The sequence below is a fragment of the Amblyraja radiata genome, chromosome 45 (genome assembly GCF_010909765.2).
Source record: "Amblyraja radiata isolate CabotCenter1 chromosome 45, sAmbRad1.1.pri, whole genome shotgun sequence".
NCBI classification, from domain to species: domain Eukaryota; kingdom Metazoa; phylum Chordata; class Chondrichthyes; order Rajiformes; family Rajidae; genus Amblyraja; species Amblyraja radiata.
This window is the reverse complement of record NC_046000.1, coordinates 14,458,137-14,484,828: the sequence shown is the minus strand read 5'-3', so window position 1 is coordinate 14,484,828 and position 26,692 is coordinate 14,458,137. Positions and strand designations below refer to the sequence as shown.

Below are 26,692 nucleotides of genomic sequence, written 5' to 3'. Positions count from 1 at the left end.
ATAAATCTTCAAAACACAGTCCTTTTGATTCATAAATTCTTTATTGTTGATGAAAAACAATAAGGTACATCCAAACTTCTTCCGACTCGTAGACTATAGTCTTCATCGAACTCCAGCTTACGGCTTTAAAGGTTAGAAAACTCCTTGTGCCACACTTCGCATGGTTAAAGGGTAAACCTTCCCCATGCTGGTCCCAAACGTAACTAAAAACTAAGCTTCTGCGCAAGAAACATAGCTGCAAACATGCCCTAAAATACGTCACAAATCCCACCCACAATATAACGGGCAGTATAAAATTTAAAGACACATGCCATCATCAAGGTCACACAAAACAAGCCAAATGGCCACTACAGAAGGGTCGACCCGAAACGTCACCTATTCCTTCTCTCCATAGATGCTGCCTCACCCGCTGAGTTTCTCCAGCATTTTTGTCCACATTTCTTTCTTGTTCTATTTGATCTTCCGTTTGTGCACGTCGAGTTGATTGCATTAGTCGAAACAGGGCGGACCAGGTGAAGGTTGCAATCTCCCATCCCTGTCCACATTTGAGTTAAAGTGGGCTGGGTGAAAATGGATTACAGACAATGAGACTGAGTGAAGAAGGGTCCCGATCCAAAATGTCACCCATTCCTGTGGAATTCATCGCCACAGACGGCTGTGGAGGCCAAGCCTACGGATATTTTTACAGCAGAGATGGATAGATTCTTGATTAGTACATGTGTGAGGGGTTACGGGGAGAAGGCAGGACCTCGGCAAGGCCAGCAGCATAATTAAGGACCAGTCTCACCCCCCGGTCACTCCCTCTTCTCCCCTCTCCCATCGGTATAGAAGTGTGAAAACGCACGCACACCTCCAGATTCAGTGTTTAAGAAGGAACTGCACATGCTGGAACAATCGAAGGTGGACAAAAACGCTGGAGAAACTCAGCGGGTGAGGAAGCGTCTGTCACCCATTCCTTGGCTCCATAGACGCTGCCTCACCCGCTGAGTTACTCCAGCATTTTTGTCCAGCTTTTTTTGTGTCTCTCTTTGGAGCAAAAGTGAGTGTCGTTTTCTCTCGACAGCTGAGTGTGCGGGGGAAGAACAAGAAGGAGATCCTGGGGGGGTTTCTGAAGAATATTGTGAAGAGTGCGGACGAGGCGTTGATCACTGGCATCTCTGGGATTAAGGTAACGCTATGACTTGTTGGACTCCGTAAAGTCAGGCTCTGCTCATCTGCTGTGCTCAGCCTGGCAGATCCTCCAGGCGTTGTTTCATAGAAACATAGAAATTAGGTGCAGGAGTAGGCCATTCGGCCCTTCGAGCCTGCACCGCCATTCAATATGATCATGGCTGATCATCCAACTCAGTATCCCGTACCTGCCTTCTCTCCATACCCTCTGATCCCCTTAGCCACAAGGGCCACATCTAACTCCCTCTTAAATATAGCCAATGAACTGGCCTCGACTACCCTCTGTGGCAGGGAGTTCCAGAGATTCACCACTCTCTGTGTGAAAAAAGTTCTTCTCATCTCGGTTTTAAAGGATTTCCCCCTTATCCTTAAGCTGTGACCCCTTGTCCTGGACTTCCCCAACATCGGGAGCAATCTTCCTGCATCTAGCCTGTCCAACCCCTTAAGAATTTTGTAAGTTTCTATAAGATCCCCTCTCAATCTCCTAAATTCTAGAGAGTATAAACCAAGTCTATCCAGTCTTTCTTCATAAGACAGTCCTGACATCCCAGGAATCAGTCTGGTGAACCTTCTCTGCACTCCCTCTATGGCAATAATGTCCTTCCTCAGATTAGGAGACCAAAACTGTACGCAATACTCCAGGTGTGGTCTCACCAAGACCCTGTACAACTGCAGTAGAACCTCCCTGCTCCTATACTCAAATCCTTTTGCTATGAAAGCTAACATACCATTCGCTTTCTTCACTGCCTGCTGCACCTGCATGCCCACTTTCAATGACTGGTGTACCATGACACCCAGGTCTCGCTGCATCTCCCCTTTTCCTAGTCGGCCACCATTTAGATAATAGTCTGCTTTCCTGTTTTTGCCACCAAAATGGATAACCTCACATTTATCCACATTATACTGCATCTGCCATGCATTTGCCCACTCACCCAGCCTATCCAAGTCACCTTGCAGTCTCTGGTTTCGGGGGGCACCTTGCAGACCTTTGGTTTCGGGGGGGCATCTTACTTTAGGCTTTAGAGACACAGCATGGAAACAGTCTTGAGTGGAGCTGTGATCGGGCAACGTATCTGAGGAAGGATGTGCTGGCTTCTTCAGGGTCCAGAGGAGATTTAGACGAATGATTTTGGGAATGCGTAATTTAACCTATGATGGTTAAATTAAACCTTAAATGAGTGGGTTAACCTACGATGAACGTTTGTCGGCACTGGGCCTGCACTCGCTGGAGTTTAGAAGGATGAGGGGGGGCCTCATTGAAACGTACAGAATAGTAAAAAGGCCTGGATAGAGTGGATGTGGAGAGGATGTTTCCACCAGTGGGAGAGTCTAGGACCAGAGGGCACAGCCTCAGAATTAAAGGACGTTCCTTTAGGAAAGAGATGAGGAGGAATTTATTTAGTCAGAGGGTGGTGAATCTGTGGACTTCTTTGCCACAGACGGCGGTGGAGGCCACAAGTCAGTGGGTATTTTTAAGGCGGAGATTGACAGATTCTTGATCCGTGTGGGTGTCAGGGGTCATGGGGAGAAGGCAGGAGAATGGGGTTGGGAGGGAGAGGTACTGTAGATCAGCCATGATTGAATGGCGGAGTAGACCTGATGGGCCGAATGGCCTAAATTTACTCCAATTCAATAGACAATAGGTGCAGGAGTAGGCCATTCGGCCCTTTGAGCCAGCACTGCCATTCACTGTGATCATGGATGAACGTCCACAATCAGTACCCCGTTCCTGCCTTCTCCCCATATCCCCTGACTCCATTATTCCTAATGACCTTATGATGGTTTTGGTGAGCGGCGATCGCTGGTCGGCATGGGCCGAAGGGCCTGTTTCCGCGCTGTATCTCTAAACTAAATTAAATTTAGATAGGGCTCTTAAAGATAGTGGAGTCAGGGGATATGTGGAGAAGGCAGGAACGGGGTATTGATTGGGGATGATCAGCCATTCTTAAGGGGTTGGACAGGCTAGATGCAGGAAGATTGCTCCCGATGTTGGGGAAGTCCAGGACAAGGGGTCACAGCGTAAGGATAAGGGGGAAATCCTTTAAAACCGAGATGAGAAGAACTTTTTTCACACAGAGAGTGGTGAATCTCTGGAACTCTCTGCCACAGAGGGTAGTCGAGGCCAGTTCATTGGCTATATTTAAGAGGGAGTTAGATGTGGCCCTTGTGGCTAAGGGGATCAGAGGGTATGGAGAGAAGGCAGGTACGGGATACTGAGTTGGATGATCAGCCATGATCATATTGAATGGCGGTGCAGGCTCGAAGGGCCGAATGGCCTACTCCTGCACCTAATTTCTATGTTTCTATGATCACATTGAATGGCGGTGCTGGCTCGAAGGGCCAAATGGCCTCTACTCCTGCACCTATTGTCTATTGTCTAAATCAAACACTATTGACTGGTTTGACTCTTGGCTCTTGCCTCCTGCCCCGTGACACCTATCCACTGTAGGAAGTGGACGAATTCTTTGAGCACGAGAGGACTTTTCTGATCGAGTATCACAACAGGGTGAAGGATGCCACGATGAAAGCAGACCGCAAGACTCGATCGCACAAAAGTAAGTTCCCACCGTGCCTCTGGCTGTTCAGTTCGTCCAGCTTGGCTCCAAGGTCAGACACAACTCAGCACGGACAGGCAGCATCTCTGGAGAGAAGGAACGGGTGACGTTTCGGGCCGAGACCCTCCTTCAACCTCGAATGGGTGACTCGGTCTGAGGAAGGGTCTCGACCCGAAACGTCACACATTGCTTCTCTCCAGAGATGCTACCTGTCCCGCTGAGTTACTCCAGCATTTTGTTTTTATCTATGGTTTAAACCAGCGTCTGCTGTTCCTTCTTACACATGCAGTGTGTGAACACACACATGCACACACATGTACACATATACATGTACATACACGTATACACACACACGTACACATGCACACACATATACATACATGTACACACACGTACACATATTCATGTACATACACGTATACGTACACATGCGCACACATATACATACATGTACACATGCACACACACGTACACATATTCATGTACATACATGTATACGCACACACGTATACATGCGCACACATATACATACATGTACACATGCACACACGTACACATATTCATGTACATACATGTATACGCACACACGTATACATGCGCACACATATACATACATGTACACATGCACACACGTACACATATTCATGTACATACATGTATACGTACACATGCGCACACATGCACACACATACATATATGTACACACACGTACCCACACACACCATACGTACACATATACATACATGCACACACACGTACACATATACATGTGCACACACGTATACATGCACACACACGTACACGTATAGGTAGAAACATAGAAATTAGGTGCAGGAGTAGGCCATTCGGCCCTTCGAGCCTGCACCACCATTCAATATGATCATGGCTGATCATCCAACTCAGTATCCCGTACCTGCCTTCTCTCCATACCCTCTGATCCCCTTAGCCACAAGGGCCACATCTAACTCCCTCTTAAATATAGCCAATGAACTGGCCTGGACTGCCCTCTGTGGCAGGGAGTTCCAGAGATTCACCACTCTCTGTGTGAAAAAAGTTCTTCTCATCTCGGTTTTAAAGGATTTCCCCCTTATCCTTAAGCTGTGACCCCTTGTCCTGGACTTCCCCAACATCGGGAGCAATCTTCCTGCATCTAGCCTGTCCAACCCCTTAAGAATTTTGTAAGTTTCTATAAGATCCCCTCTCAATCTCCTAAATTCTAGAGAGTATAAACCAAGTCCATCCAGTCTTTCTTCATAAGACAGTCCTGACATCCCAGGAATCAGTCTGGTGAACCTTCTCTGTACTCCCTCTATGGCAATAATGTCCTTCCTCAGATTAGGAGACCAAAACTGTACGCAATACTCCAGGTGTGGTCTCACCAAGACCCTGTACAACTGCAGTAGAACCTCCCTGCTCCTAGACTCAAATCCTTTTGCTATGAAATGGATTACACATGGTTACACATATGGACACATAAAAAACAGACAAACAATAACAGTGCAATAATAACAATGTAGTCTATGTAGTTCAGAGTATAATGGTTCTGTTTGACAGCCTATTGACTGTGGGGAAGCAGCTGCTCCTGACCCTGGACGTTACAGTGGTCGGTGGACGGTGCAGACGCGATGGGCCGAAGGGTCTGTGTTGTGCTGTTTCTCTAAACTAAACCAGTCTGACAGGCTGCCTCTGTCTCCACAGACGTTGCTGAAGATTTCATTCCAATCTCGTCCGCCTTGTCCAGTCTGGGATCCCTGGATACTAGCCCTCTCAGCAAGTAAGGAATGTCCACTGCGATCACGTGCGGAGATGGGCGTCTGGGGGGTGGGTGGGGGGGGGGGGGGGGATAGGTCCTTGCTGCTCTGGGTTAAGGCAATTGGGTTATAGACAATAGGTGTAGGAGTAGAGGCCATTCGGCCCTTCGATCCAGCACCACCATTCAATGTGATCATGGCTGATCATCCCCAATCAGTGCCCCGTTCCTGCCTTCTCCCCTGACTCCGCTTTCTTTAACAGCCCTATCTAGCTCTCTCTTGAAAGCATCCAGAGAACCGGCCTCCACCGCCCTCTGAGGCAGAGAATTCCACAGACTCACCACTCTGTGTGAGAAGAAGTGTTTCCTCGTCTCCGTTCTAAAACGGTTGAGGTGTGGGTCTTTTTCCCGCTACACTGGGAGCTTCACGTGCCGCAACTCGCGGTAGAGCTGCTGCCTCACAGCGCCAGAGGCCCGGGTTCCAACCTGACTACGGGCGCTGTCTGTACGGAGTTTGCACGTTCTCCCCATGACCTGCGTGGGTTTTCTCCGGGTGCTCCGGTTTCCTCCCACACTCTAACCACGACAGAATTGACCAGGGAGTTACGGAGGGAGCGGTCTCTGCTCCACTGTGGAGCTCTGCTCGGCGGTGCCACCCTGAGGCAGTGGTGGTATTGCAAGCAATTCCCCTTCAAGCCCGAAACGTTGCCTATTTCCTTAGCTCCATAATAATAATAATAATGGATGGGATTTATATAGCGCCTTTCTAATGCTCAAGGCGCTTTACATCGCATTATTCATTCACTCCTCAGTCACACTCGGTGGTGGTAAGCTACTTCTGTAGCCACCGCTGCCCTGGGGCAGACTGACGGAAGCGTGGCTGCCAATCTGCGCCTACGGCCCCTCCGACCACCACCAATCACTCACACACATTCACACACATAGATGCTGCTGCACCCACTGAGTTTCCCCAGCTTTTTTGTGTACCTTCGATTTTCCAGCATCTGCAGTTCCTTCTAGATCACAGAAGGTTCTTGGTTTCTTGGTCCTCCAAAATATTCTAAATTTAATTTGAACTGAAGGTAGTTGAGGCCACAGTTTATTGGCTATATTTAAGAGGGAGTTAGATGTGGCCCTTGTGGCTAATGGGATCAGGGGGTATGGAGAGAAGGCAGGTACAGGATACTGAGTTGGATGATCAGCCATGATCACATTGAATGGCGGTGGGGGCTCGAAGGGCCGAATGGCCTACTCCTGCACCTATTGTCTATGTTTCTCCCCTTTATTCTAAGACTGTGTGTGGCCCCTGGTTCTGGACTCTCCCAACATTGGAAACATTTTCCCTGCATCTAGCTTGTCCAGTCCTTTTATAATTTATAAGATGTTTCTATCACTCAAAAACACACTTTAACATGGACATCCACCACAGTGACCCCTAGTGATGGAAGGCGAAATAAAGTTCAAATCCTTCCCTTAGTTCTTCCTCGGTCGTGGGCCTCGGGACGATCTTGACTCCCGTCGCTGGCGGCGTTCGGGCCCTCCGCGTCGAGGCGATCCGCTCCCGCATCGGGGGGAGGAGGGATGTCAGCTCCCCCGCGCCGGGCGATCGCACCTTGCGTCGGGGCTGGTCGAACCTTCCACGACGTCGGCCTCCAGAATCCCCGCACGGGCGTAGGCCCTGAAAAGGCGACTCCGCTGCTGCCCTCGACTACCCGCTGCCTGGAGCCGCGAACGGCCATCTTGGCCAGCAGCAGACGGACAAGGAGATTCCCCCCGACCTTCCCCCCTCTGTACCGGGTGCGTGACGGGACGGCGTAGACTAGAGGGAGCGCCCCTCTGTGGCTTCACCAAAACCAGCAAAGATTACAGAATAAAACAGCCTCTAAAGTGCACGTGGAAGTCCAAGAAATAACACTGTGTAGATTAAGGCAAGGCAAGGCAACTTTATTTATATAGCACATTTCATACACGAGGCAGACTCAAAGTGCTTCACATAAAAACATGTCATACAATAAATGAAATAATAAAATGAAATAAAATAGAAGAACTAAAAGAAAAGAAAAGCAAAATTAAAAATGCATTATAAAAAGTGCAAAAGTTAAAAGTGCAATGTAGTTAAGATTGAGCTGAAAGCTAAAGTAAACATAAAAGTTTTCAGTCTTGTTTTAAAAGTGGTCAAAGTTGAGGCAAGTCTTAAATCTTCAGGAAGTTTATTCCAGCTATTTGTTGCATAGTAACTAAATCCTGCTTTCCCATGTTTTGTATTTACTCTGGGAATCACTAGCAGATTGGTTTCAGAAGATCTTAGATCCTAGAAGGCTTATATAGTGGAAGCATGTCAGTGATATACTTTGGCCCTAAACCATGTAGTGATTTATAGGTGAGCAGCAGGATTTTAAAATCAATTCTCTGACATACAGGGAGCCAATGTAAGGATTTAAGAATTGGTGTAATGTGTTCAAATTTTTTGGTCTTTGTTAGAACTCCAGCAACAGCGTTCTGAACAAGCTGTAGCTGCCTGACAGTTTTTTTTGGAAGACCTGCAAGGAGACCGTTACAATAATCTAGCCTACTATTAATAAAGGCATGTACATGATTAAGAATCTGCAATGGATGCAAGGCCTACATTGACTGGACGTGGAGAGGATGTTTCCACTAGTGGGAGAGTCTAGTACCAGAGGTTCACAGCCTCAGAATTAAAGGACGTCCCTTTAGGAAGGAGATGAGGAAGAATTTCTTTAGCCAGAGGGTGGTGAATCTGTGGGATTCTTTGCCACAGACGGCTGTGGAGGCCACAAGTCAGTGGGTTTTTTTAAGGCAGAGATAGATAGATTGTTGATTAGTGCGGGTGTCAGGGGTTACGGGGAGAAGGCAGGAGAATGGGGTTAGGAGGGAGAGATAGATCGGCCATGATTGAATGGTGGAGTGGACTGGATGGGCCGAATGGCCCTAATTCTGCTCCTATCACTTATGAATATGATGTCAACATCACATGTATACATTTCTTTTTGCAGAAACTTGCTCAAACTTGCCGAACTTTTTGAAAAACTCCGGGTAAGCGAATTCTCTCCATCCCTTAGATAGACACAAAGTGCTGGAGTAACTCAGCGGGACAGGCAGCATCTCTGGAGAGAGGGAATGGGTGATGTTTCGGATTGATGTCTGAAGAACCCGAAACATCACCCATTCCTTCTCTCCAGAGATGCTGCCTGTCCCGCTGAGTTAGTCCAGCATTTTGTGTCCATCTTCGGTTTAAACCAGCGTCTGCTGTTCCTTCCTACAATTCTATCCATCCCTTGCTGTTCTATGCTCTCTCTCTGTCTCTCTCTGTCTCTCTCTCTCTGTCTCTCTCTCTCTGTCTCTCTCTCCCTCTCTCTCTCTCTCTGCCTCTCTTTTCTCTCTCACTCTGTCTCTCTCTGTCTCTCTCTCTCTGTCTCTGTCTCTCTCTCTCTCCCCGCCTCTCTCTCTCTCTCTCTCTCTCTCTCTCTGTCTCTCTCTCTGTCTCTGTCTCTCTGTCTCTCTCTCTGTCTCTCTCTCTCTCTCTCTCTCTGTCTCTCTCTCTCTCTCTGTCTCTCTCTGTCTCTCTCTCTCTCTCTGTCTCTCTCTCTCTGTCTCTATCTCTCACTCTATCTATCTCCCACTCTAGCTCTCTCACTCTCTCTCAATTCAATTCAATTAAAAAAACATTGTTGGCATGATGAAATACATCGTTATATTGCCAAAGTATAAAACATAACATGCGTATTTAAAATGTATAAATATAAGTATACAGTGCATGGATAGATATGCCCCTGTACACACACACACACACATATATATATATACTCGGGACGACAGATGGCACAATGGGCTAAGTGTTCGGCTGGCAACCGGAAGGTAGCCGGTTCGAATCCCGCTTGGAGTGCATACTGTCGTTGTGTCCTTGGGCAAGACACTTCACCCACCTTTGCCTGTGTGTGAATGTGTGTGAGTGATTGGTGGTGGTCGGAGGGGCCGTAGGCGCAGATTGGCAGCCACGCTTCCGTCAGTCTGCCCCAGGGCAGCTGTGGCTACAGAAGTAGCTTACCACCACCGAGTGTGACTGAGGAGTGAATGAATAATGCGATGTAAAGCGCCTTGAGTATTAGAAAGGCGCTATATAAATCCCATCCATTATTATTATTATTATACTCGCAATACACCTATAGCCCTTTATTGATTGCTACACATTCTTGCAGCTGTCTCTCTCTCTATCTCTCTCAATTTCTATCTCTCACTCTATCTATCTCTCTCTCTCTCTCTACCTCTTTCTCTCTCTCGCTCTCTCTCTCTCTCTATCTCTGCCCTCCTACAGTACTATGCGTCGTGTGTCTGGGTAAACTGTTAATGCAAGCGGTTCCTTTCTGCAGAAGCTGGAGGGCCGGGTGGCATCTGACGAGGACCTGAAGCTGTCAGATTTGTTACGTTACTATATGAGAGACTCTCAAGCAGCAAAGGTGAGTGTGCCTCACCTCAACCCCCCCCCTCTGCCTCTGGGAACGGCACAACGTCCAAGCTGGAAAGGGGTGCAGTGAAGATTTACGAGGATGTTAGGTCATCAGTGATGGGAGTAGAATTAGGCCGTTCAGCCCATCGAGTCTACTCCGCCATTCAATCATGGCTGATCATGGTTGAGTATAGGAGCAGGGACGTTCTACTGCAGTTGTACAGGGTCTTGGTGAGACCACACCTGGAGTATTGCGTACAGTTTTGGTCTCCAAATCTGAGGAAGGACATTATTGCCATAGAGGGAGTACAGAGAAGGTTCACCAGACTGATTCCTGGGATGTCAGGACTGTCTTATGAAGAAAGACTGGATAGACTTGGTTTGTACTCTCTAGAATTTAGGAGATTGAGGGGGGATCTTATAGAAACTTATAAAATTCTTAAGGGGTTGGACAGGCTAGATGCAGGAAGATTGCTCCCGATGTTGGGGAAGTCCAGGACAAGGGGTCACAGCTTAAGGATAAGGGGGAAATCCTTTAAAACCGAGATGAGAAGAACTTTTTTCACACAGAGAGTGGTGAATCTCTGGAACTCTCTGCCACAGAGGGTAGTTGAGGCCACAGTTCATTGGCTATATTTAAGAGGGAGTTAGATGTGGCCCTTGTGGCTAAGGGGATCAGGGGGTATGGAGAGAAGGCAGGTACGGGATACTGAGTTGGATGATCAGCCATGATCATATTGAATGGCGGTGCAGGCTCGAAGGGCCGAATGGCCTACTCCTGCACCTAATTTCTATGTTTCTATGTTTCTATCTATCTCTCCCTCTTAACCCCATTCTCCTGCCTTCTCCCAATAACCCCTGACACCCGCACTGATCAAGCAGTTGCCGGGACTCGAGGGTCTGAGGTAATAGATAGAGTTTAGTTTAGAGATACAGCGCGGAAACGGGCCCTTCAGCCCATCGAGTCCGTGCCGACCAGCGATTCCTGCACACTTACACTATCCTACACACACAGACACACTGGGGACAATTCACAACTTTACCGAAGCTGATTAAGCTACAAACCCGCACGCACGTCTTTGGAGTGTGGGAGGAAACCGGAGCGCCCGGAGAAAACCCACGGGCAGAACGTGCAAACTCCGTACAGACAGCTCAAGAACTAGTGTAGGGAGGGATGGAGAAAGAGGGAAAGCAAGGGCTTTACCTTGCACTAAACGTTATTCCCTTTATCCTGTATCTGTACCCTGTGGACGGCTCGATTGTAATCATGTATTGTCTTTCCGCTGACTGGTTAGCACGCAACACAAAGCTTTTCATTTTACCTCGGTACATGTGACTGTCTATTGTCCCGTGTACCGAGGTACAGTGAAAAACTTGTTGCTCGCTAACCAGTCAGCGGAAAGACAACACATGATTACAATCGAGCCGTCCACAGTGTACAGATACAGGATAAAGGGCCTTGAGTATTAGAAAGGCGCCATATAAATCCCATCCATTATTATTATTAAAGGGAATAACGTTTAGTGCAAGGTAAAGCCAGTAAAGTCCGATCAAGGATAGCTCGAGGGTCACCAATAGACAATAGACGCAGGAGTAGAGGCCATTCGGCCCTTCCAGCCAGCACCGCCATTCAATGTGATCATGGCTGATCATCCACAATCAGTATTCAAAAGGGAACTGCAGATGCTGGAATATCGAAGGTACACAAAATTGCTGGGGAAACTCAGCGGGTGCAGCAGCATCTATGGAGCGAAGGAAATAGGCAACGTTTCGGGCCGAAACCCTTCTTCAGACTCCTGAATACAGTCTGAATACAGATACAGTCTGAAGAAGGGTTTCGGCCCGAAACGTCGCCTATTTCCTTCGCTCCATAGATGCTGCTGCACCCGCTGAGTTTCCCCAGCAATTTTGTGTACCATCCACAATCAGTACCCCGTTCCTGCCTTCTCCCCATACCCCCTGACTCCGCTATTTTTAAGAGCCCTATCTAGCTCTCTCTTGAAAGCAATGTGGTGGATAGTAGTTCAGGGCAGCTCTCTGGCTGTGGTAGAATGGTTCAGTTGCCTGATAACAGCCGGGAAGAAACTGTTCCTGAATCGTTCGAGATACAGCACGGAAACGGGCCCTTCGGCCCATCGAGTCCACGCCGACCAGCGATCACCCCGTACACTAACACACTGTACGGGGACTAGTGCAAGGTAAAGCCAGCAAAGTCCGATCAAGGATAGTCACCAAAGAGGTAGATAGTAGTTCAGGACCGCTCTCTGGTTGTGGTAGGATGTTATCAGGCAACTGAATCATCCCAGTACAACCAGGGAGCAGCAGTGCTGAGCAACTATCTACCATGAACTAAACTGTGTGAGTTTGTGCTGCCTGTCCCTGTGTAGGACCTCCTGTACCGACGCGCCCGCTCCCTGTCCGACTACGAGAACTCAAACAAAGCCCTGGACCGGGCCCGCATGAAGAACAAGGAGGTGAAGCAGGCCGAAACCGGCCAGCAGCTGGCCTGCCAGAGGTTCGAGAAGCTGTCTGAGTCGGCCAAGCAAGGTATGAATGTTGAACGCCGCAGAATACGTTATTGTCACGTGTGGCAAGGTGAGATTTATTCCCTGCGTACCCAGTGTATACTTCTTCTGCAGTTGTACACGCTAGAATTCAGAAGATTGAGGGGGGATCTTATAGAAACTTACAAAATTCCTAAGGGGTTGGACAGGCTAGATGCAGGATGATTATTCCCGATGTTGTGGAAGTCCAGAACTAGGGGTCACACAGTTTAAGGATAAGGGGGAAGTCTTTTAGGACCAAGATAAGAAAATCATTTTTTACACAGAGAGTGGTGAATCTGTGTAATTCTCTGCCACAGAAGGTAGTTGAGGCCACAGTTCATTGGCTATATTTAAGAGGGAGTTAGATGTGGCCCTTGTGGCTAAAGGGATCAAGGGGTATGGAGAGAAGGCAGGGATGGGATACTGAGTTGGATGATCAGTCATGATCATATCGAATGGCGGTGCTGGCTCGAAGGGCCGAATGGCCTCTACTCCTGCACCTATTTTCTATGTTTCTATGTATGGCGCTCTGGAGTGTTTGGTCGTCTAATTTGAGGAAGGACATCCTTGTGATTGAGGCAGTGCAGCGTAGGTTCACGAGATTGATCCCTGGGATGGCGGGACTGTCATATGAGGAAAGACTAGGCTTGTATTCACTGGAGTTTAGAAGGATGAGGGGGGGATCTTATTGAAACATATAAAATTATAACTGGACAAGCTAGATGCAGGAAAAATGTTCCCAATGTTGGGCGAGTCCAGAACCAGGGGCCACAGTCTTAGAATAAAGGGGAGGCCATTTAAGACTGAGGTGAGAAAAAAACTTTTTCACCCAGAGAGTTGTGAATTTGTGGAATTCCCTGCCACAGAGGGCAATGGAGGCCAAGTCACTGGATGGATTTAAGAGAGAGTTAGATAGAGCTCTAGGGGCTAGTGGAGTCAAGGGATATGGGGAGAAGGCAGGCACGGGTTATTGATAGGGGACGATCAGCCATGATCACAATGAATGGCGGTGCTGGCTCGAAGGGGCCGAATGGTCTCCTCCTGCACCTAGTTTCTAAATAGCAGCACTGACAACGGCACAAAGCATGCCAACTCCCCCTTTGCCCCCCCCCCCCCCCCACAGCGATCTCCCCCGCGCCAGTTCCCCATTCTCCATCCTTCTCACCTCCCCTCCCTCATTGAGGTCACAAATGTTCACAAGTTGTAGGGAGTAGAATTAGGCCATTCGGCCCATCGAGTGCACTCTGCCATTCTATCACGGCTGATCTATCTCTGCCTCCTAACCCCATTCTCCTGCCTTCTCCCCATAACCCCTTGACACCCGTTCTAAACAAGAATCTGTCTATCTCTGCCATAAAAATATCCACTGACTTGTGGCCTCCACAGCCGTCTGTGGCAATGAGTTCCACAGATTCACTAAAGAAACATAGAAACATAGAAATTAGGTGCAGGAGTAGAGGCCATTCGGCCCTTCGAGCCTGCACCGTCATTCGATATGATCATGGCTGATCATCCAACTCAGTATCCTGTACCTGCCTTCTCTCCATACCCTCTGATCCCCTTAGCCACAAGGGCCACATCTAACTCCCTCTTAAATATAGCCAATGAACTGGCCCCTACTACCCTCTGTGGCAGGGAGTTCCAGAGATTCACCACTCTCTGTGTGAAAAAAGTTCTTCTCATCTCGGTTTTAAAGGATTTCCCCCTTATCCTTAAGCTGTGACCCCTTGTCCTGGACTTCCCCAACATCGGGAGCAATCTTCCTGCATCTAGCCTGTCCAACCCCTTAAGAATTAAAGAAGTTCCTCCTCACCTCCTTTTTAAAAGAACGCCCTTTAATTCAGAGACTATGACCTTGGAGGGATAAGGGCCAAACACAGGCAGGTGGGACTAGTGTAGCTGGGACATGTTGGCCGGTGTGGGCATGTTGGGCCGAAGGGCCTGTTTCCACACTGTATCACTCTCTATGAGTCCCACTATCCGACACACACTAGGGACAATTTACAATTACAGCAAAGCCAATTAACCTACAAACCCGCAGTGTCAAAGAACTGCAGGTGCTGGTAAAATCGAAGGTAGACACAAAATGCTGGAGTAACTCAGCGGGTCAGGCAGCATCTATGCAGAGAGAAGGAATGGGCGAATTGGCCCGAAAACGCCACCCGTTCCTTCTCTCCGGAGATGCTGCCTGACCCGCTGAGTTACTCCAGCATTTTGTGTCTAACCGACAAAGCTGTATGTCTTTGGGGTGTGGGGAGGAAACCGGAGCGCCCGGGGAAAACCCACGTAACTCGGGTGTCTGATGTTCGAGAAGGAACTGCAGATGCTGGAAAATCGAAGGTAGACAAAAGTGCTGGAGAAACTCAGCGGGTGAGGCAGCATCTATGGAGCGAAGGAAATAGGCCACGTTTCGGAAGAAGGGTCTCAACCCGAAACATCTCGGGTCGAGACCCTTCTTCATCTATGGAGAGAAGGATTTGACAACGTTTCGGGTCGAGACCCTTCTTCATCTATGGAGAGAAGGAATTGGCGACGTTTCGGGTCGAGACCCTTCCGGGTCTCGACCCGAAACGTCGCCAATTCCTTCGCTCCATAGATGCTGCCTCACCCGCTGAGTTTCTCCAGCATTTTTGATTCTCTCTGATGCTGAGTGTGGGAGCAAGGGGGGGCACCACAGAAACACGGCTCGCTCTCACCCCTCTCTTTCTAACGCAGAGCTCACAGACTTCAAAGTCCGCAGAGTGTCTGCCTTCCGTAAAAACATGATCGAGATGACGGAGCTGGAGCTGAAACACGCCAAGGTAGACACCAGGGGGAGCCCTCCGAACCCTCGCCCTCCGAACCCTCGCCCCCACCCTCCGAGCCCTTGAACTCTCGCCCTCACGAGTGTGTCTTAAAGGGGAATTGAAACATCCATCTGCAAAGATAAAACTAGTCCATTCAGCCCTTTTTTTGCCTGCAGGATATATAACAAGTTGTTGTGAAAACTCCAGTTGATGTCTATTGTTGTGTGTATGTTCCCCCCTCCTCCTCCTCCTCCTCCTCCTCCAGGCCAACCTTCTCCTCCTGAGAAACTGTCTGAGCTCGCTGCGGGAGGAACAGTAGCCGGCTGCTTCTACTGAGTCTGAGGTGAGGTGTTCCCCCCTCTCCCCCACCTCGCGCTCCCCCTCCCCAACCTCGCACCCCACTGTCGTTTATCCTGGTGGGGCTGAGGGTCGCACAGGGACCCCTGGGATCTGCTGGGGACCTTGTGAGTTCTTCTGCAGCTGTACAGGGCTCTGGTGAGACCACATCTGTGGAGTATTGCGCACATAGAAACATAGAAAATAGGTGCAGGAGTAGGCCATTCGGCCCTTCGAGCCTGCACCGCCACCGCCATTCAATGTGATCATAGAAACATAGACATAGAAACATAGAAATTAGGTGCAGGAGTAGGCCATTCGGCCCTTCGAGCCTGCACCATTCGCCATTCAATATGATCATGGCTGATCATCCAACTCAGTATCCCATCCCTGCCTTCTCTCCATACCCCCTGATCCCTTTAGCCACAAGAGCCACATCTAACTCCCTCTTAAATATAGCCAATGAACTGTGTGGCCTCAACTACCTTCTGTGGCAGAGAATTCCACAGATTCACCACTCTCTGTGTGTGAAAAAAAATGTTTTCCTCATCTCGGTCCTAAAAGATTTCCCCCCTTATCCTTAAACTGTGTGACCCCTAGTTCTGGACTTCCCCAACATCGGGAACAATCTTCCTGCATCTAGCCTGTCCAACCCCTTAAGAATTTTTTGTAAGTTTCTATAAGATCCCCCCCCCCTCAATCTTCTAAATTCTAGCGAGTACAAGCCGAGCCTATCCAGTCTTTCTTCATATGAAAGTCCTGACATCCCAGGAATCAGTCCCTTCTCTGTACTCCCTCTATGGCAAGAATGTCTTTCCTCAGATTAGGAGACCAAAACTGTCCGCAATACTCCAGGTGTGGTCTCACCAAGACCCTGTACAACTGCAGTAGAACCTCCCTGCTCCTATACTCAACTCCTCTATGGCAAGAATGTCTTTCCTCAGATTAGGAGACCAAAACTGTACGCAATACTCCAGGTGTGGTCTCACCAAGACCCTGTACAACTGCAGTAGAACCTCCCTGCTCCTAGACTCAAATCCTCTATGGCAAGAATGTCTTTCCTCAGATTAGGACAGATTGTGTACAGTTTTGGTCTCCTCATTTGAGGAAGCACATCCTAGAGATTGAGGCAGTGCAGCGTAGGTTCACCAGATTGATCCCTGGGATGGCGATGACTGTGGATTGTGCAAAAGCTACAGAACAACAGAACAGAAGCAGTATTTACATTTTAGAAAATGAGTCCCTGGTGGGATAAGAGTTTACAGTCCTAATGGCCCGTGGGAAGAAACTCCGTCTCATCCTCTCTGTTTTGGCAGCGGAGGCGTTTGCCTGACCGTAGCAGCTGGAACAGTCCGTTACTGGGGTGGTAGGGGTCCTTGCTGGCTCTGGATCTGCATCTCCTGGTGTATAGGGTCCTGCAGGGGGTGGGGGTGGGGGGTGGGTGGGTGGGTATAGTTCCCATTCTGCATTCGGTTCTCTCTTCCATGCTAACGTTTGCCCGCACCATCCCCCACCGCTCCTCCAACTTGCCCATGGGCCTCGGGAAGGCAGATGTTTTCTTGTGCCCTTGGCAATTAAAACCCCCACATGCCCACCCCCCTGGGGCTAGCTGCCAGCTGCCAGTGGAAAAAAAAACAAGCTGATGCTTAACACCGATGGTAGACTCGGAGTGCTGGAGTAACTCAGCGGGTCAGGTATGCAGCATCTGTGGAGAACATGGATAGGTGACGTTTCACAGAGTGCTGGAGTAACTCAGCGGGTGCAGCAGCATCTATGGAGCTAAAGAAATAGGCAACGTTTCGGGCCGAAACCCGGAAGGGTTTCGACCCGAAACGTTGCCTATTTCCAGAAGGATTTCGGCCCGAAACGTTGCCTATTTCCTTCGCTCCATAGATGCTGCTGCACCATAACTCAGCGGGTCAGGCAGCATCTGTGGAGAACTAGGATAGGTGACGTTTCACAGAGTGCTGGAGTAACTCAGCGGGTCAGGCAGCATCTGTGGAGAACACAGATAGGTGACGTTTCACAGGGTGCTGGAGTAACTCAGCGGGTCAGGCAGCATCTGTGGAGAACTAGGATAGGTGACGTTTCACAGAGTGCCGGAGTAACTCAGCGGGGCAGGCAGCATCTGTGGAGAACATGGATAGGTGACGTTTCACAGAGTGCTGGAGTAACTCAGCGAGTCAGGCAGCATCTGTGGAGAACACAGATAGGTGACGTTTCACAGGGTGCTGGAGTAACTCAGCGGGTCAGGCAGCATCTGTGGAGAACGTGGATAGGTGACGCTTCAGGTCGGGAACCTCCTTCAGACCCCGGACCTAAAATGTCACCCATCCTTTTTCGCCAGAGATGCTGCCTGACCTGCTGAGTTACTCCAGCACTCTTATGTCTTAACTTTGTTATAAATTCCACAGATTCACCCCACCCCTTTGACTAAAGAAATTCCTCCTCATCTCCGTCCTTTAATTCTGAGGCTGTGCCCTCTGGTCCTAGACTCTCCCACTAGTGGAAACATCCTCTCCACATCCACTCTATCCGGGCCTTTTAATTATTCGGCAAGTTTCAATGAGGTCCCCCCCCCTCCCCTCCAGCGAGTACATGCCCAACGCCGACAAACGCTGATCATCTGTGTTGTATGTTTTCAGGTCGAGCCTCTATGTTCTCGATGCACTAAATCTTCACCCGATTGTCTGACGTCCCGATGTGGAAGAAAGTTTCCCTTCCTTTGTGTCTGGCCCGTCCGTCCAGCCAAACCAGGGAGTGTTTTTCTGGAAGTGCCAACACCCTCCACTCTTGGTACTGTTAAACCCCTTGCAAATGTGTGTGTGTGTGTGTTTGTTTTTTTGTTTTGATCACATGGGGACCAAACCTTCCCCCCCCCTACCCTTTCCCCTCTGACAGAAACCTTGCTGAGGACATGAGCATTAGAAGCATGGGTCAGTCTCTCTCCGCTGGAACGGGTCAGGCTGGAAGTTTAAAAATCCAGACGCCCGTTAAGACGGTCTCTTGTTTTGTTCCCAGGAGCAAACGGATAAGAGGAATCTGACCATGTTTCTGTTCAAATGTTTAAAAGTCCCGATTTGGTTTTTGGCGATTCTCTAACCAGTTCCCGGTTACTTTTACCCCCCCCCCCACTTCCCCCCCCCCCCCCCCCGCTCTGATTTATAAATAAACGGTGGCTGGATTTCACTTTGTTTGTCTTCTGACTTTCCCCCGATGTTGGCCAACGACACAGGGAGCGAGCTGTGGGAAGGGGCTTGGATACGCTTCAGGCTTGTATGCATTGTGAGTTTAGGCCTGGCCCCTGCTGGTACTTTAAGGTGAGTTTAAACGTTAGAAGTGCTGGAGGAACTCAGCGGGTCAGGCAGCATCTCTGGAGAACATGGACACAGACAATAGGTGCAGGAGTAGAGGCCATTCTGCCCTTCGAGCCAGCACCGCCATTCAATGTGATCATGGCTGATCATCCCCAATCAGTACCCCGTTCCTGCCTTCTCCCCTGACTCCACTATCTTTAAGAGCCCTATCTAGCTCTCTCTTGAAAGTATCCAGAGAACCGGCCCCCACCTGAGGCAGAGAATTCCACAGGCTCACAACTCTCTGTGAGAAAAAGTGTTTCCTCGTCTCCGTTCTAAATGGCCGACCCCTTATTCTTAAACTGTCTGGCCCCCTGGTTCTGGACTGCCCCCAACATCGGGAACATGTTTCCTGCCTCTCGTGTGTCCAAGCCCTTAACAATCTGAGGCAGAGAATTTCACAGGAGCCAATTTAACCTACAAACCTGCAGGTCTTGGGAGTGTGGAAGGAAACCGGAGAAAACCCACGGGGGAGAACGTGCAAACTCCGCACAGGCAGCACCCGTGGTCAGGATGGAACCCGGGTCTCTGGCGCAGTGAGACAGAGACAAGCGCGATGTCTGCGAAGGGCGCTCAGCATCGCCAAGGACTGCTCTCACCCCAACTTCCTTATTCTTAAACTGTGTGTGTGGCCTCTGGTTCTGGACTTCCCCCAACATCGGGAACATGTTTCCTGCCTCTAGTGTGTCCAAGCCCTTAACAAGAGGCCGGAGGATCTCAGGCAGCATCTCTGGAGAGATAGAATGGGTGACGTTTGAGGTCCAGACCCTTCTTCAGACTGATGTCAGGGGAGGGAGAGAGATAGAAAGATAAGGAAGTGTAAGGTGTGAAAACAGGAACAAGGGGGGGGGGGGGGGGGAGAGAAGGACTATGCTGCCTGTCCCGCTGAGTTACTCTAGCATTTTGTGTCAGTCTTTGATTGAAACCGGCATGAAAATGTCAGACTTGTGCAATCACTGCCTTGCAACACGAACAGGATGTCGGTAAGCTGGCCGACAGCTCGGAGAGATAGCAGCTTCAAGAGTACAGAGACGAGGGGAAAGTTCACAAAATCTACCAGGCAGAAAATGCTGGAGTAACTCAGCGGGACAGGCAGGCAGGCAGCACCTCAGGAGAGAAGGAATGGGAGATCCTTCTTCAGACCCGAAACGTCACCCATTCCTCCTCTCCAGAGATGCTGCCTGTCCCGCTGAGTTACCCCAGCATTTTCTAGTCTTAACCCAGCACCTGCAGTTCTTTCACACACAAAAGACTCACAGAGAGTGGTGAGTCTGTGGAATTCTCTGCCTCAGAGGGCGGTGGAGGCAGGTTGTCTGGATGCTTTCAAGAGAGAGCTCTTAAAAATAGGATGAGAGGGTATCTTATTGAAACATATAAGATTGTTAAGGGTTTGGACACGCGGGAGGCAGGAAACATGTTGGGGGAGTCCAGAACCAGATGGGCCACACACACAGTTTAAGAATAAGGAGTAAGCCATTTAGAACGGAGACGAGGAGACACTTTTTCACCCAGAGAGTGGTGAGTCTGTGGAATTCTCTGCCTCAGAGGGCGGTGGAGGCCGGTTCTCTGGATGCTTTCAAGAGAGAGCTCTTAAAAATAGCAGAGTCAGGGTATATGGGGAGAAGGCAGGAACGGGGTACTGGTTGTGGATGATCAGCCGTGATCACATTGAATGGCGGTGCTGGCTGGAAGGGCCGAATGGCCTCTACTCCTGCACCTATTGTCTAAAAGCTAACAGGCAAATGGATGATGGAGGTAAAACAGAGGGTGGTGAATCTGTGGGATTCATAGCCACAGATGGTGGTGGTGGTGGTGGTGGTGGTGCCTCAGTCAATGGGTATTTTTAAAACAGATCGATAAGGTTCTTGATTTGAAGGAATGAATGAATGAATAAGTTTATTGGCCAAGTATTCACATACAAGGAATTTGCCTTGGTGCTCCGCCCACAAGTGACGGTGTTTAAGAAGGAACTGCAGATGCTGGGAAAAAAATCGAATAAAGGTCGATAAAAATGCTGGAGAAACTCAGCGGGTGAGGCAGCATCTGTGGAGAGAAGGAATGGGCGACGTTTCGGGTCGAAACCTAAGCTGGGTCGATGGAGAGAAGGAATAGGTGCATCTATGGAGAGAAGGAATTGGCGACGTGTCGGGTCGAAACCTGAGCTGGGTCGATGGAGAGAAGGAATAGGTGCATCTATGGAGAGAAGGAATTGGCGACGTTTCGGGTCGAAACCTAAGCTGGGTCGATGGAGAGAAGGAATAGGTGCATCTATGGAGAGAAGGAATAGGTGACGGAAGGGTCTCGACCCGAAACGTCACCTATTCCTTCTCTCCATAGATGCTGCCTCACCCGCTGAGTTTCTCCAGCATTTTGTGTCTACCTTCGATTGTTTCAACAACTGCAGTTCTTTCTTAGTTATGGGGGGAAAGTGTAATTGAGGTAGAACGGCTCGTTCTGAAGGAAGCACGCCTGCACTGGACGAGCTAAATATTTTAACATTCTAATCAATCTCACATGTGTCAGCTTCACGGCTCACAGTTGGGGCCCGGCCCAACATGTCCCATCTACACTAGTCCCACCCGCCCGCGTTTGTCCCATATCCCTCCCAACCAGTCCCATCCATGTCCCCGTGCCTTAACTGCTCCTTAGACGTTAGGATAGTCCCAGCCTCAACTACATAGAAACATAGACAATAGGTGCAGGAGTAGAGGCCATTCGGCCCTTCGAGCCTGCACCGCCATTCAATATGATCATGGCTGATCATCCAACTCAGTATCCCGTCCCCGCCTTCTCTCCATACCCCCTGATCCCTTTAGCCACATCTAACTCCCTCTTAAATATAGCCAATGAACTGTGTGGCCTCAACTACCTTCTGTGGCAGAGAATTCCACAGATTCACTGATGTGTGAAAAATGTTTTCCTCATCTCGGTCCTAGAAGATTTCCCCCTTATCCTTAAACTACCTCCTCTGGCAGCTCGTTCCATTCCCCCACCGCCCTTACTCAAGGCATGGTGCCACACCACAGCACAGCATTCATTCCGAGGTTTTCAAGGGATATCAGGGAGAAGGCAGGAACGGGGAACTGATTGGGGATGATCAGCCATGATCACATTGAAGGGCGGTGCTGGCTGGAAGGGCCGAATGGCCTCTACTCCTGCACATATTGTCTATTGTTTTTACAAATGTGACTATTTCCACCTACATTAATAATAGAAACATAGAAACAGAAAATAGGTGCAGGAGTAGAGGCCATTCGGCCCTTTGAGCCAGCACCGCCATTCAATATGATCATGGCTGATCATCCACAATCAGTACCTGCTTTCTCCCCCGATCCCTTGATTAGAAACATAGAAAATAGGTGCAGGAGTAGGCCATTCGGCCCTTCGAGCCTGCACCATTCGCCATTCAATATGATCATGGCTGATCATCCAACTCAGTATCCTGTACCTGCCTTCTCTCCATACCCCCTGATCCCTTTAGCCCCATGAGCTAAATCTAACTCTCGAATATAGCCAATGAACTGTGGCCTCAACTACCTTCTGTGGCAGAGAATTCCACAGATTCACCACTTCGGCTGCTCCGGTTACCTCCCACACTCCAAAGCCGTACATGTGTGTAGGTTGTGTTCAAAAGGGAACTGCAGATGCTGGAATATCGAAGGTACACAAAATTGCTGGAGGAACTCAGCGGGTGCAGCAGCATCTATGGAGCGAAGGAAATAGGCGACGTTTCGGGCCGAAACCCTTCTTCACCACAGTGTGTAGGTTAATTAGCATGCATGGATGTGCGTGTGTATGCGAGTCTGTTCGCATGTGTGTGTGTGTGTACACGAGTATGAGCGTGAGTACGAGTGTGTTCGTGCGTGTATGCATGTGTGTGTACGAGTGAGTGCGGGTGTATGTATGAATGCGTGTGTATGTGTGTATATATGAGCGTGTGAATATGAGTGTGTGGGCGCCCCCGTGTTTGTGTGCGGGTGCATGTATGTGCGCGTGTGTGCGCCCGTGTTTGTGTGCGGGTGCATGTATGAGCGTGTGTATATGGGTGTGCGCACACGTGTATGTATGAGCGCGTGTGTGCGCACGTGTGTATATGTGTGCGCGCCCGTGTGTGTGTGTACAAGTGTATGTATGAGCGCGTGTATATGGGTGTGTGCGGGTGCATGTATTAGCGTGTGTATATGTGTGTGCGGGTGCATGTATGAGCGTGTGTGTACGCCCGTGTGTGTGTGCGGGTGCATGTATGAGCGTGTGTATATGTGTGTGCGGGTGCATGTATGAGCGTGTGTGTACGAGTGTACTCGCGCTGAACCTTCCGCTCCAGGGCGCTGGACGCGGTGACCATCGGTTAAACAGCAGTCGAGGGACAGAGTGGAGGTATTGGTCACACTTTTATTTTCGATGGTCAGATGCAACATCCACATTAGTCAGGGGTTCAGATTTGAAAACTAGCGACCATTCACAAGACACTGAATCCCACCACCCACTGGAGTGGCAGAATCACCCCCCCCCCCCATTCACCTTACACATGCAGTGCCCGATTACAATGGTGACCACCGCTGTAAATCTCGTTAAAACATTAGGAATGCTTAGAAAATACGACCAAATTACACATCGAACAAGAGTTCTAATTAAGGTTGGCGTCACTTGTTAGAGGGGATTGTTAAATGCTGATTACAAAGGTCTACAAAATTCTCTTGGCCAGCACGCACTCCCCAGCCAAAACCAAACCAGGGGTGTCTAAATGACTGGGCAGTGCGGTGGATCACACTGCCCCCAACTCAAGGAACGATGTCGGTACGACAATCACCACCACAGCGATTTGGTTCATTTTATTTAAATACATCTTGACACTCGCTGATCACCCCACCACTAACTTGTCCAGGCTTGGACCGGTGGACGAGAAATTTCTGTCCACGGGACTCTCCTCCCCTCCCCTCCCCCCTCCCCCCCCCCCCCACCGCCCGAGGCCCCCCGGTAATTGGTATAAGGAGCCCTCTAAATAACTGGTCCCAAATTACAAACAGGATTTAATAAAAAGCAAGCATTAGAGGAGGGGAGTCAAAGACAAGTGTACAAACTGAAGGGGCGTGGCAGGCCCCAAAAAATAATAATCAGAAACCCAGAACACAAGACATTGGAAAGATGGATGATGGTCGTGGGCTGGGGTGTTAGATGTGCCGAGACTCAACGGCCACAACATCGGGGCCCAGCTTTGCAGCCAATGAATGAATGTCAGTCAAGTCATCGAAGCCATTCACCTGCCATTCATGCTTGATCCCTGGAAGACAAACAGATCACCGTTAGATTTGAGTCTAGGAGCAGGGAGGTTCTACTGCAGTTGTACAGGGTCTTGGTGAGACCACGCCTGGAGTATTGCGTACAGTTTTGGTCTCCTAATCTGAGATAGGACATTCTTGCCATAGAGGATTTGAGTCTAGGAGCAGGGAGGTTCTACTGCAGTTGTACAGGGTCTTGGCGAGACCACGCCTGGAGTATTGCGTGCAGTTTTGGTCTCCAAATCTGAGGAGAGACATTCTTGCCATAGAGGATTTGAGTCTAGGAGCAGGGAGGTTCTACTGCAGTTGTACAGGGTCTTGGTGAGACCACGCCTGGAGTATTGCGTACAGTATTGGTCTCCTAATCTGAGGAGGGACATTATTGCCATAGAGGGAGTACAGAGAAGGTTCACCAGACTGATCCCTGGGATGTCAGGACTGTCTTATGAAGAAAGACTGGATAGACTCGGCTTGTACTCGCTAGAATTTAGAAGATTGAGGGGGGATCTTATAGAAACTTACAAAATTCTTAAGGGGTTGGACAGGCTAGATGCAGGAAGATTGTTCCCGATGTTGGGGAAGTCCAGGACAAGGGGCCACACAGTTTAAGGATAAGGGGGAAATCCTTTGGGACCAAGATGAGGAAAACATTTTTCACACAGAGAGTGGTGAATCTGTGGAATTCTCTGCCACAGAAGGAAGTTGAGGCCGGTTCATTGGCTATATTTAAGAGGGAGTTAGATGTGGCCCTTGTGGCTAAAGGGATCAGGGGGTATGGAGAGAAGGCAGGGATGGGATACTGAGTTGGATGATCAGCCATGATCATATTGAATGGCGAATGGTGCAGGCTCGAAGGGCCGAATGGCCTCTACTCCTGCACCTATTGTCTATGTGAGAAAAGAGGAGGGAATAGTGTAGGTGGGACATGTTGGCCGGTGTTGGGCAAGTTGGGCCGAAGGGCCTGTTTCCACACTGTTATCTCTCTGTGTCCAGTGTAGCTGGGACATGTTGGCCAGTGTGGGCAAGTTGGGCCGAAGGGCCTGTTTCCACACTATAACAAAAAAAAGTGTTTTACCGTTAAACTTTTTGGTGACGGCATCTTTGGAGCTGGCGTAGATCAGCTTGTCCTGGATTGTGGCCCCATCTGGACTCCTGACAAGACAAACAAGAATCAGGTCACACACACACACCCTTAGCTCCCCATTCCTAATTCTCCAACTAGTCTCACTGTCTCTTCCCCCCCCCCCCATCCTTGTTCCCAAACTAGGCTGGGATTCTATTCCCTGGAGCGCAGGAGGATGAGGGGAGATCTTGTAGAGGTGTATAAAATCATGAGAGGACTAGATCGGGTAGATTCTCTTGCCCAGAGTAGGGGAATCGAGGACCAGAGGACACGGGTTCAAGGTGAAGTGGGAAAGATTTAACAGGAACTTTTCCACACAGGAAAATGGAATGGAATGTATGGAACGAGCTGGTTTGGTTTGGTTACGAGTTTGGTTTAGAGATACAGCGCGGAAACAGGCCCTTCGGCCCACCGAGTCCATGCTGGCCCGCGATCCCCGCACACACACACTGGCAAGCTAATGAGCCTGCACGTCTTTGGGTGTATGGGACGAGCTGCCGGAGGAGGTAGTTGAGGCTGGGACTATTGCAGCAGTATAGGACAGGACAGGTTTGGAGGGATATGGACCAAGCGCAGGCAGGTGGGACTAGCGTGGCTGGGACATGTTGGGCCGAAGGGCCTGTGTCACTCCATGAATAGTTTCCCTGCCCTCATTTTTAAACTGGGGAGAAGTCAGGAGAATGGGGCTAGGAGGGAGAGATAGATCGGCCACGTGGAGTGGACTCGATGGGCCGAATGGCCTAATTCTGCTCCTGTGACCCAAGGAGGGCGGGGTCTAGTTTGGTTCAGAGATACAGCGCGGAAACAGGCCCTTCGGCCCACCGAGTCCATGCTGGCCCGCGATCCCCGCACACACACACACACTGGCAAGCTAATGAGCCTGTACGTCCTTTGGAGGAAGTGGAAGATGTCGGGGGAAAACCCTGCTCCCGAGCCAAGGTACGAACTTGAGCAACGGGGGGATTTTAAAGCACGTACCAATGAATGAAGATCAGCTCCTCCTTCTTCGATTCTTTTGTCTCATAGTTGGCATCATAGATGGCATAACAGCAGCGATCCGGGTGAAACATGCTCATAAAGTGATCAAAGGGATTTTTAATCAGTCCCTGCTGGATATCGCCCATGAGGATCTGCCTCTCCTCGTCCAGGATGATGAGGTCCCTGGTCTTGTTGAGGATCAGCATGATGGCCTTCTTCCTCTTCATAGCCTCCCCCTTGGCACAAGCCTTGCGCACCTTCATGTTGGTGAAGCAGTTGACCACCTCATCACAGACTTTCACCCCTGATGCCTGTGGGGATGGAGAGAGAGAGAGAGGGGGGGAGAGG

At 49.5% G+C, this 26,692-nt stretch overlaps 2 protein-coding genes across 3 annotated transcripts in view; one reads left to right on the top strand and one right to left on the bottom strand.

The window, feature by feature from the left end:
• Window positions 1–26,257, top strand: part of LOC116968648 (sorting nexin-32-like) — a 50,618-nt gene extending 24,361 nt beyond the window's left edge. Inside the window, exons 6-14 of one of the 2 annotated variants that reach the window (XM_033015417.1) lie at window positions 1,064–1,168; window positions 3,620–3,725; window positions 5,424–5,499; window positions 8,490–8,529; window positions 9,864–9,950; window positions 12,328–12,487; window positions 15,202–15,287; window positions 15,538–15,620; window positions 26,246–26,257. In XM_033015417.1, coding sequence (XP_032871308.1) covers window positions 1,064–1,168; window positions 3,620–3,725; window positions 5,424–5,499; window positions 8,490–8,529; window positions 9,864–9,950; window positions 12,328–12,487; window positions 15,202–15,287; window positions 15,538–15,591 — 714 coding nt within the window. In that variant the 3' untranslated portion in view covers window positions 15,592–15,620; window positions 26,246–26,257. Of the gene's footprint in view, window positions 1–1,063; window positions 1,169–3,619; window positions 3,726–5,423; window positions 5,500–8,489; window positions 8,530–9,863; window positions 9,951–12,327; window positions 12,488–15,201; window positions 15,288–15,537; window positions 15,621–18,253; window positions 18,798–26,245 lie in introns of those variants that run through there. The other variant, XM_033015416.1, reaches the window with a different exon arrangement.
• LOC116968650 (cofilin-2-like) lies at window positions 23,337–26,686 on the bottom strand. The gene is made up of 3 exons (XM_033015418.1): window positions 26,345–26,686; window positions 25,319–25,395; window positions 23,337–24,245 (listed from the first exon to the last, which is right to left on the bottom strand). The coding sequence occupies exons 1-3, from the start codon at window positions 26,605–26,607 to the stop codon at window positions 24,136–24,138; spliced, it is 450 nt and encodes a 149-aa protein (XP_032871309.1). The 5' UTR covers window positions 26,608–26,686; the 3' UTR covers window positions 23,337–24,135.
• Window positions 26,687–26,692: the final 6 nt, after the last annotated feature.

Coding starts and splice junctions, on each gene's coding strand:
- LOC116968650 (XM_033015418.1), bottom strand. CDS start 26,607: ATGAAGGTGCGCAAGGCTTGTGCCAAGGGGGAGGCTATGAAGAGGAAG. Junction 25,396..26,344: donor GAGCTGATCTTCATTCATTG/GTACGTGCTTTA, acceptor TTGTCTTGTCAG/GAGTCCAGATGGGGCCACAA. Junction 24,246..25,318: donor CGTCACCAAAAAGTTTAACG/GTAAAACACTTT, acceptor TTTGTCTTCCAG/GGATCAAGCATGAATGGCAG.